The 11,852-nt window shown below is 40.4% G+C and overlaps 1 protein-coding gene across 3 annotated transcripts in view; it reads left to right on the top strand.

Moving 5' to 3' along the window:
- Positions 1-11,852, top strand: part of bcar3 (BCAR3 adaptor protein, NSP family member) — a 75,617-nt gene that overhangs the window by 37,501 nt on the left and 26,264 nt on the right. For all 3 annotated transcript variants that reach the window (XM_039811949.1, XM_039811951.1, XM_039811950.1), the window contains one exon: positions 5,988-6,030. In XM_039811949.1, coding sequence (XP_039667883.1) covers positions 5,988-6,030 — 43 coding nt within the window. The remainder of the gene's footprint in view (positions 1-5,987; positions 6,031-11,852) is intronic.

Raw genomic sequence — 11,852 nt, 5'->3', positions numbered from 1 at the left:
GCCTCACTGCTACAAAGGAGACCCATATTATGTGAGACAGCAGGTATGAGAGATAAATATCACTGTGCCCATAGTTATTTGATCTCTTTGTTTGATTTGCTTGTTTCACTTACTGACGGTAAACTTCTCTCTAATGGCGTTTTTTCCATCACATGGTACCTGCTCGACTCGCCTCGACTCTACTTACCTTTTTTGGTTTTCCATTACGAAAAAAAGTCCCCGGTACCAGCTAACAGGTACTTTTTTTATATCACTTCCGTCGAGGTTCCAAGCGAGCTGAGTTCGATACCAAAAGGTGACGTGAAAACCTGCAGACTGCTGATTGGTCAGAGAGAATCGTCACTAATCACTGCGTCATCATTGCTAGCGACAGACGGGGGTGTCCTGAACAAAACCCGCCATTTTTAAAATAGTTTAGCCAGCGGTGTTTTTTTTGCTGCCTCAAGCTTCTTTGGAAACAAAATGTGTCTTCTGGCTGTGGCAACATGCCGAGAGTCAAAAACAACACACCTTCGACGTTCTGTGTGTGTGTCGCGTTAGGTCACGGCAGTTTCCTGCGGCGTCGCTATGACGACCAGCCACGCTCGCCTCAGGCATGAGGCGGTACTAAATCTAGAGAGAGTAGAGCTGGTACTAGCAGTGGGTAAGCGCCATAAGTGAAACGTTTTGTGTGTATGTTAACTTTTTGTAATTTCACAAGATATAACTTTAATCACATAAAAATACTGGATAGTTGCATCTCGGCACATCTCAGAAAATGTTTTCCCATAGTTTTAAGTATTATTAAAAAAAAAAATTTAAAGATTGTCTGCACATTGGGATTTAGTAAAGAAAGAAAATCCAACATTTTACATGGTAAATAGACACTCTCTGATGTTGTTAAATGAACCAGTAGCATTGCAAAATTCCAAAAGTTCCTCCCAGCTCACTTTTAAAAGAATCTCAGTTGAGTTTTCTATAAAAAGATAAGGGAGTTAATATCTCTAAGGTATGAAACCACTGGCCAGTCGCTCTTGACTTTCCATTGCTCAAGCTGTCGGCTGACCTGTGACCCCTGACCTTATGTTGCACTACTTTCCGATTGGTCAGTTTGTCTCTCCGTTGACCTCTGTGGGCAGCTCAGCAGACCACCGGGAGAGGAGGAGGGGGAGGGAGAGGGAGAGAGCAGAAAGAAAGAGTGTAAGGGAGTAGAGCAAAGAGAGAGATGTGAGGGGCTGGAGAAGAGATCGACAGTGACAGACTGTTGACTTGAGAACTTTTCCTTTCATCAACATAAATAAGCTGAAAATAAAAACCCTTCTGAATTCCCCAGTTATCTGTTGATTTTGTTTGGATTAACCTCTTCACATATTTTAGATCAAATCAGACCGATAGCTTGAACTGATTATTTAAAGCAGACGTTTAGTATGTTTATGAACTAAAAGAAACTAACATGTTTATACCTGATGTTTTATTGCCCTACTAACACCCCTGACAAACTGAGGGAGAAAAACAGCAGGGTGCTTTATTGCTGCAAATAAAAAGGAGGATGTGAGATGGAGAGGTATGGGGTCAACAGAGACTCGCCTCCAGACATTTAATAAACAAAATGGATTTTCTATTTAAAGCACAGATTTCTATTAGTGCTGAAGTAAAATATTTGAAAATGTCAATGAGATAAGCGCTGGAGAGATTTTTGTCTTGGAAACCACTAGTGAAGTTATTGGTACCGGATTTGTCCTCAACTGGAAACCAGGCTACTAAGCACTACTTGAGGAATCCCACATTTTCTACAACACACCACTTCCAACGGGGTTTTGACTTTGTAGCTTGTTGTTCCAACTTGAAAAGTGGCAAAATGTTAAAAGTCACCAATTTACCAAATTTACTAGATTTTTTTACTAGCTGCTTACATCTGTGCCGTGTCCCAGTTTCAAACTACATACTAACTGTATATCGTAGGATTGTGAAGATCCAGGACTTAGCCAAACATTTTTTACAACATCAACAACTTCTCAGTCCCTCCCCCCTTTCTGCTAAAGCCCAAATGGTCTCTTAAGCCCCTCCCCCACAAGGGAGAATGAATGTTAAAATCAGCACCAGATCACAGGTAGAGAATTTTGACAGCTACTCTTTCATAATAAAATCAACTGGAGACTGTGCAGGAGCAGATATATGGGTCTGATAACATTTTATTAAATCGGAATCGGACCCGAACGGACCACATTGTTTGTGTCACTTCCTGTTCAGCCTGAAGGCTGCTGGAGTCAGCTGGAAAACTGTCCGACTTGAGAGCGGACTTTTGTCACCGCCCCCCGCTGCTGCTGCCTGCTCTCGTCTACTTTACAGGCGAGGCGCAGTTCATCTCGAACGAGCCTATTGTGTGTGCATGAGCAGTGATTGACACACAGTTAGACACCCCCCCCCCTGGCCTTGATTGGTGTATCTGAACAGGGAGCGGTGGATTTTTGAAAATCACACTACAGGCTGTAGGTGGTGCCAGAGGAGTCAGATATATTTTTTATGACCTGTTTCATGTAGGTCTACTCAAACATGGGGTCAGTTTCAGCAAATATGACAGAAAGTTAGTTTTATAAGTCTTACCTACTGCACCTTTTAAACCTCCCAATCAGCAAAGTGTTTTCCCCAACCTTTAATAGTGCTGTTTTCTTGTGCTAATGTGTTCCTGGAGCTGTTTCACATTTGTTTCATATGTTTGCAGCTTTGAGCAGCTCCTCTAGTCAGTTTTTTAAGTATTCTCTTCAACTTTGTTGAGTATTTATGTTGTCACACTTCCAATGTGGACACCCTACAAACTCAAAACCCTTGGAAAACAGAACAATAAAACAATTAAATTTTACTTTTTGCCTTATATAATGTCCTTGATGAACTGTACTGTACATTCAGTGCTGTACATTGATTTCCTGTCTTCATTTTAATTGTTGCATACCAACTGCTAAAACAATATACTATTTTTGATTATATGATTAGTGTATAGCATATACAGTAGTTTATAGTGTGGATTGGAAACACAAATACTAACTTTGCACTGAGTCTGTGGATCTTTAATATGAAAACACACTGACCTCTGTAGGCTGCCTGCAGACGCTACATGTTGCTCATAAAACCGTTTCTATTGCTCCCACTGTCTGTCGGTCTCTCTCTCTCTCTCTCTCTCTCTCTCTCTCTCTCTCTTACTCTCCCACACACACAAATATGGAGTAGTCACTCACTAAAGCCAGTTGTGGTCGTGCTGAGTATTGTGTGGTGAAGCACAAAGAACAACAGTAGCCAGAAAAAGACTGTGGCGAGTGCTGCCTGCTTCTGCCCTCCCTACTCTTGTTTTTTTTTTTGTTTTTTGTTCTCTAGCTCACTTCTACTCTTTCTATCTTCATAGCTTTGTCTCTGTCCGTGTTGCAGGTCAACTCTGTGGTCGTAGTAGCAGAAAAGTCCAGTGTCTGATGCTGTTTCAGCAATATGGGCAGAAAAAGGCGAACTTAGCTGTGGTCAATCTGGAATGCCTGACCATCTCACTCTCACCATACTTTGCTTCAGTTTCTTTTAGTGCTGTAGTCAGGCTTACTAAACATTATAAGGGAAGAATAAAGATGTGAAAAATTATCCATCAAGATGCAGTGCGGAGACACCATCCTTCACCTGACGACATCTGGGTTCAACACGCTGAATCACCATCAGCTCCATGGCTGCCACTCTGTTTGTGAGCCTGACCTTTGACCTCCCTGGGGAGAAGAGGGAATTTCCCTAAGTCGTAGCACATTTAACTCCAGGAGACTTCATATGGGTGTTGTCTGGCTTGTGGTGATTCTCATCTCACCCACCTCAGACAACAGAGCCAGGGCAGGGTAACGAGGGGCCGGTGGTTGGTGTGGTGAATGTTTGGGGCCAATCAGAGGTCCAGCCAACCACTGACCCCAACAAAGCAACACATACGACTACAGTAAAGGTGGTCAATGTCAAACTGAATGTCTGATTTTAGTTTAGATTTGTGACCACAGAAACTTCCTGCATTCTTCTTCCTCATTCTCCTCCTCCTCCTCTTCATCGTCTTCTTTATCCTCAGCAGTGTTAAATATTAAGCAGCTAAACTATTAGCATCTGTCACTCATCACTAAAAGGCAAACCACCCACAGGAGGTAGGGTAGGTAGATGCACCAATCAATGGCATATTTCTATCCAAATGCCTTATCTATATACATGTAGCCTTTCATATGGACGCCACTTAAATGATACAAGTTGCATGATACTACATTGGAAACAAGTGTCAGGATCTTGAAAATAAGACAAGAAAGACAAAAAAGAAAGAACTGATTAATTGATAATGAAAATAATCTCTAATAATGAATTGATCACACTATATTTTTAAGTCCAGTAGCAGATATCTACTTAGCTTAGAATAAAGAATATGTCTGAACGAGTGTGGTCTGTAGAGCACTTCAGCTCTCTATAGCTGATCGGAAAAAACTTAAACCGAAGCCAATACTATATAATAGCAAAACAAGCAATACCCACCCTTGATGCTCAGCCTTTTGCTCCTGGCACCATCAGACAGTTGTTCAGCCAACAACAACTGATGTGCCCTCTCTTACTAGGACAACTTGGTCTTGGATTTGTGTTCATACACTGTTGGGGGGATGTCAGGATATGTTGGATTAGGGATGTTTAGACCTGGAACAGTATCAGTTGCCATATACTGAGCTTTCTCGGCTCTGCAAAGTGAAATCTGCAGGAGATCCTGATGGGGATGGAGAGGCCTGAGCACTCCACCTATTATGAATAATGACTATACATTGTTGTGAATGGAGGCTTCTGTTTAGTTACATAACTAAATCCCATTCATTATTTGGGGCCGTATTAAACTGAGAGGGCTTAGAGCTAAACATATTTGGTTTGGTAAGTAATGGGCTGTGCTGATATTCCCGTGGGAACACCAGTGTAGTCTTAAGAGCTTTAAACAACCAACCTTGCTAACGTAGTGGGGGATTTGAGCTAATTACCTCTTTCACTGAGCCCCTGGATATAAGGCTCCTGTAGAGAGAGACCCTGAGATACATTTATACACTCAAGCACCAATATTCAAGGAGAAAGATGGAGAGGGAGATATTCTGTAAGGAACACAATATGAGGATCTTATACTGCTGGTCAAAACAAACAAAATGCCAAAATACAGTCCCTGAAAATGTTTTCTATGTATTCTGACCTTTAAACAAAAGTGTCTAGGAAAAGCCAATGAAACAGGAGTTAGAGGGAGTCATGGATGGAACAGATAGAAAATGTCAAATTGCAATCTTGCGTGGATTAATGAAGGAATCAAAGAAAATGCCGCCGTTTGTATTTGTTTGCTCTAACCTTTCTGTGAATTTGTCAGTGGACTCTGAAAGGTAGGCGTGTGGCTGCGATGTGTGTTATGGTGGGGGAGGAGAGAGAGTGAGAGAGGGAGGAAGGGAGGGAGGGAGGGAGGCCAAGTCAGGCAGGCAGTGAGTGAACATGTTTACCACTGACTGAGAGAAAGAAAAGTGAGAGAGACAGACAGCGTGTGGGGCAGAGATAGAGTGAGACTTCGATTTAAAGCATTTCAGTGAGGTTTGGTTTCACTCGACTTCTTTCTTTCAGAAAAAAAAGTGAACTTGGGACATCATTACAGTTAACTGTATGCCAGCTTTACAGTGCAGCTGTACCTTCTTGGTCTAGCATATGGCTAATATGGACACTTGTTTGGACCAGTGACATCCATTTGGAGTTTTAAATACAAAGTGGCACACCTCCAGTGAACTATATCATCTCCTAGAAAGAGCCGAGCAGTGTTTGAATCTCTGAAGAAGCAGCATCAGCACCAGTCAGGGACCTACCTGGACTTAAAACAACCAGATCAGCAGTTTATTTGCAATAGGAGCTGTAGAGAGGACCCAAAGATCAACACCCAGCAGTTTGGGTCCAATAGCAGAGATGTGTTCACTGAACAGGACCATGTCTTTGTCTGTGTTTCCCAGGGAGCCTGCTGCCGGCCTGGACGCCACAGTGGACTATGTAAAGGTAGGAACAACAAATGTGCTTGTTTGTTATTTACAGAAAAACTGCAACAGCTACAAATAAGCCCTGGATTGTGGTGGTTTTAAATCCTGCCAACACTATTCTTTTTGTAGCTTTTTTGCTTGTGGGACTGTATACAGAAAGACAGATTTACAGTATGTTGCACTTATCACTCTGCTGATGCATTCACACAACACATTAGATTCACTTTCAGTAGTTGCACACATTTATGGAGCATATGCAGTTTCTCTGGGACTGGCTGTACTGTACAAAGATAAAATACACACACAAGAAGAAGAAGAAGAAGAAGACATACTTTATTGATCCCTAGGGGGGAAATTACATTTTTACACTCTGTTGATATTACACATTACACACAGGCCCGGAATACATGCACAAACAGGACCTATACATGCATACGTGCAACACGGCAACAAAGTTAAATTTGTTTCGTAAGTTGTTCTAGGTGTAAGTGTGCTTTTTTCTGTACTATAAGTAATTCTACTAGTTATTTAAAATAAAAAAAAATTCCACTAGATTGTCAAAATACTGCAACTCTAAACTAAGCACTCTTTTTCTTTGCATTTAGTAAAAGAAAATTTAACAAATCCATCACCATCAGCAACTGTAATTTGACTAAAACTGGATATAAAATGATATTCAGCTGTTTCCGCAGGCCTCATAGCAGAAGTTAATCCAATTGCCTCTGGCCTACAAGGATAATACTCCTCTAAATAACATGTCTGCTATTTTATGTTTTTGCTGCCACACTGTTGTAAATCATATTCATACATACACACACCACCTGAGTCCCAGTCAAAGAGAGCTGATGACTGAGAGGTGATCATTCACTTATCACAATATCATTTAGCTGACATATGATGTGCTTTACTGTCTGTTTCTATTTCTGTCTTTGCCTTTCTTCTTATACTCACCCTGTACAAATTCTGCTTCATTGTTTGGGAAAATCCATGGGGCATTAAATACTTAAATACGTACACATTAAATACTTACACAATAAGAAGGCTGGGCCGTGTATCACATCTAAATACTTTTTGAATATTGACCAGAGTTTCCACATTGAGTAGCACACACTGTCAAGTACCGGAAGTTGGCAACACATGCTTGTGGTTTATGTATTCTTCAATCAGACATTGTCTGATTTAAATAATGATTTAGTTATTTCATACTGCATTTATCCTAACTCTTGTGTTTAAACAACAGCATTAAACAGTGCCTATTGTAAGAAAATCCGACATATGTAGCTTTTTATTAAATCTAAAATATCTGTAGGTCCCATGCTTACCCCCTGCATGGCAAAAACAAAGACAACCAATCCAACAGAATTCAAAATGTTGATCACGGCAAAGAAAAAAATTTTCTTGGTACAATTAAAAGGTTTTATTGTTAAAGAACAATTCCGGCACAAAACTAACCTAGGGGTTAATAACAGATGTGTACCCACTTGATCGTTCTCTGGGACACGTTTTCATGCTAGTCGAATGTGTTTGTAGCTTGAAACAAGCTAGCGCAGACCGCTGATTAGCTTAGAACGCTAGTATTCGGGGCACAGGGAAAGCAAAAACAAATCGCTATTTATAACAACTAAAAAGGCTCAAAATATCACCCAATAGATTATAAAGAAAGTCACGTTCTTGTATACAGACGGCCGCCGTCTTGGGAGCTACTGTCTTTCTAAACTATATTTTTAATAAACTGTCTGTACACTTACAATATTCTCAATGCTTCAGTTAACATTTAGGGTTGCTCATTATGCTACCGTTGAAGTGTGGTGATATTTTGAGCCTTTTTAGTGGTTATAAATAACGATTTGTTTTTACTTTCCCTGTGCCCCGAATACTAGCGTTGTAAGCTAATCAGCAGTCCGCGCTAGCTTGTTTCAAGCTACAAACACATTTGATTAGCATGAAAACATGTCCCAGAGAACGATCAAGTGGGTACACATCTGTTATTAACCCCTAGGGTTTAGCCAGACAACCAGTTCACAGCAGGGTACATCAGATAATCAATCCTTTGGTTACTGACAGCTTCTCAGACAACAGCTACATATTGAGGCATACTGTAACTTTTTCTGAATCAGAAGCGAAGACAAGATTCTAAAGGCTTGTGAGAAACCTGTAGAGAAACACATTTATACTCAGCAACATAACTTCAAAAAAAGGCACTTTTATTGTATTTATGCAGAAAATCAGTTTCTGTTCTCATGCTTAACATTTTTAAATGACACCCAGCTTTACTTTACTTTTTTCCCTTGTGAGGGCAAATTAAAGGCATGAAATGGCTTATCTTGGTGAGTAATGCAGCTTTAGTTCAAATCTTTTGTACAGTCAAAGCAGTGGAAACCCAGCAAAATATCACATTTTCCTTTTGATTTTTGACATTCTGAACCTCCCCATCGTATATCAAACATCTGCATACACCTCTTAATAACAAAGTAAAGCTAAACTACTGTATGTGATCTTGCCTCTCTTGTGTGATCTTATTTTGACCTAAAAACCATTGTCTTGACAAATATACATAACTAGATCAGTGTAAAGCAGTCCTAACTACACATACGTACTGAGATAATGTTTCCCCATTTCTTCTCTCTTTAAATCTTTATGTTCTGTCTTCTAAATCCCCCCAACTATTCATTCCGCTCTCTTTCCCATCCATCACTTCTTACCATCTATTGGCTCATACGTTTGGATGCTGACACCTCAGTCTGAAAAGCAAACTCATACCTTCCCACGAGAACGTGTGGGAGCTAACCATACACACACACACACACACACACACACTCGCACACACACACACAAACTTGTGTGTATTTCTTATGTCAAATTAGGGTTGCGTGCAAGTTTCAACAGAGTGTGTGTGTGTGTGTGTGTGTGTGTGTGTGTGTGTGTGTGTGTGTGTGTGTGTGTGTGCGTGTGTGTGAGTGCGTGTGTGTGTGTTGACCGCAGATGAAGCTACTGTATCCCAGGTATTGTATAATATGTGTGAAAGTGTAGCTGTCAGCTGTGGTACTCCAGGTGTGTTTGCATTTCCACTGTGGATGAAAACATGCACATATGTCCATGCGCACACAGACTGCAGTACAGTGCAGATGCTCTGTGCCAAATCCTGTGGAAAGGTCAAAAGTGCAAAGACTGTGCAATTAGCCTTGCGTTGTTTAGTGCAATCAGGCCATCAATTATGTACAGCACAAGTGTGTAGGATGGATGTAAGCAGGGAAGGAAGTGTCTGTGGAGAACAATCGTGTAAAGATCTCCCTCTCTTGTTTGACTATAGGCCAGTTTCTCTCCTCGTAAGAAAGAAAGAAAGAAAGAAAGAAAGAAAGAAAGAAAGAAAAAGTCTATCCCCCTGTTGATCCTCTGTGGTTCAGCACGACCACAACTCTTTGACTCAGCCTTCTCCAAAGTACGCTCCCTCTTTTGCGCTTTCTCTTTTATTCCCACTCTGTCTTTGACTTGAAAACATCAAGTTGCTCTACCCTCATGAGAGTTTTAAGAAACAATAATGCTCTGTGTGTGTGTGTGTGTGTGTGTGTGTGTGTGTGTGTGTGTGTGTGTGTGTGTGTGTGTGTGTGTGTGTGTGTGTGTGTGTGTGTGTGTGTGTGTGTGTGTGTGTGTGTGTGTGTGTGTGTGTGTGTGTGTGTGATCTCAGATTGCAAAAGCTTTCAACTCTCAAAGAGGATGACACTTAACCACTTACAGTACACAAACACACACACACACACACACACACATTTAGTGATCAAAACACCAATTCAAGTGTTTACTCATTCAATTAATTACTGAATTAATTTACAGTTAATAAACAGATACAGTAAAAGAGGAGTGCATGAAGGTAAAGATGCACTCTGGTACACTCTAGTGGTCACATTAAGGTACTACAATATCCTAGACAGCCCCGTCCAATTGCTACTCGCCCCCACAGCTGTAAATGGATCAGGAAGTCAGTCAGCCAGTTAGAAGTCCAAACAGCAGTGTGACATTCATCAGGATCATCATACCAGTCTGTCAGCAGGTCAGCATGAGTTCAAATAGCAATCCAGCTGTTCACGCTGCTAGCCAACTATTCAGCTACTAACCGGCAGGGTTCAAAATTAGCACCATCTACCACCCAAATGCTGGTAAAATATGCAAGTGGCTGGTAGATTTGCTTCACTCACCAGCCAAAAATACAATGGTAATCTATTGAGTAGCTCGTAAAATTTGAACATTCACTAGTCATTTGGTTGGTGGACGAAAAAGTTAATTTTGAACCCTGCCAACCAGCCTGCAGGTGTGTCAGTCTGCCAGTCAATAAGCTGCACAGCCAATCAATCCTAATTACACTAAAAGATCAATAGTAATAGTCCTCAGTCAACCGTACCGAGTACCGAGAAACTTCCTTTTGTAAGAATTCCTGAACTGCCACAAGTCTTTTAAATGATTATGTATACAGTATAACCCCCTTTAGAACAGACAAAAAAGGTGACTCTTTTTACGCTCTGTGTTATTATGTTATTATGTTTAATTTTGGCCAAACTCTGTGGATTAGGAGTAACAATGTAAACCATGTTACTCACTAGTTTGAAACAGAGAACATTGACATGCTTGTGTCCTTTAGTTTGGTGAGAAATGTACAGTTTATATTCCCACATTGAGTTTTAGGATCTAATTGCATGTCTACAATGCAGGTAAAATTAGTAAAACTATCATCACAACCTAAATAGAATATGCATTCCCAGTTATGGTTTAAATAGTTTAACCACACACAGCATTGACATTAACTGTGTGGAGAAAAAAGACAGTTTGAACCTGTTCAAACCAAATGGTTCATCAAGTTAATCTTCCCTATGATAAAACCATTTTCAGATGCTGAAAAAAAATAAAAAACAGTTTTATTGATGTTGCGAGGGCTCAAGCAGTGGAGGCGTCCCATTGCACAAATCAATATGAATGTCACTAAGATCACAGTCCATTACTGAACGTTGACCCATCCCAAACATCCACACAGAGTCATGCGGGTGGGGGGTCAAAACAAGGTAAAACAAATGTTTTTGTACAAAAAATAGCGAAAAATAAATCATTCTGCTCATCATACTTTGCCATATTTTTCTATATCTTTTTTCATGACGAAAATGTTGAAAAACCAGAAGCCGAACTGCGTTAGTATTTACTTCATTAGACGCTTTACGTTCTGATCCTTGCACGTTATGTTCATTTTGCACTAAAGTTCCGCATAAAATGAGAAATTACTCAGTACTTTTCATTTTTTTGTTAAGTATTTATTTCACACAGGAGTATACAAAAATAGGCTTTACCATGTGGTTATTCCATATATACAATTTATTTATTGAATTACCAGAAAACCAACAATATCGCGATATATATTGTTACAGAGATATAAAATTAGCTATATCGGGATAAAAGAATTTGGCCGTATCGCCCAGCCCTACTCACTGCTCTCATAGAGTCTTTTTTCAGCCACAGTTTCAGAGAAAAAGCTCTAAAAACCGACTGCACACTACAGCACCAAACAGCAGACACGGTTAGAGGAAGCTGGTGAACACAGTGGAACATTTAGAAGCTAAAGAGACAGATACTTCCCTCAGGAGTTACTAGAGACCACAAACAGAGCTATAATGAGAGTTTATATTGGACTTACACTTGCCAGGAGGCCACAAACATGACTCCAAATGAATGATAACTGTTTGTTCAGGTGATGACACGTCAGTGTTGTGTTCACAACTTGTTTCCGCTGGCCTTAAGCGGCCAGTAAAATCAATTATTGTTAAGACAGAGGAACCACGTAGGAGTTATACATCATTTTCT

This window comes from Perca fluviatilis, chromosome 9 (genome assembly GCF_010015445.1).
Source record: "Perca fluviatilis chromosome 9, GENO_Pfluv_1.0, whole genome shotgun sequence".
Lineage (NCBI taxonomy): Eukaryota > Metazoa > Chordata > Actinopteri > Perciformes > Percidae > Perca > Perca fluviatilis.
Note: the sequence above shows the minus strand (reverse complement) of the source record. Positions and strands in the feature narration are given on the sequence as shown.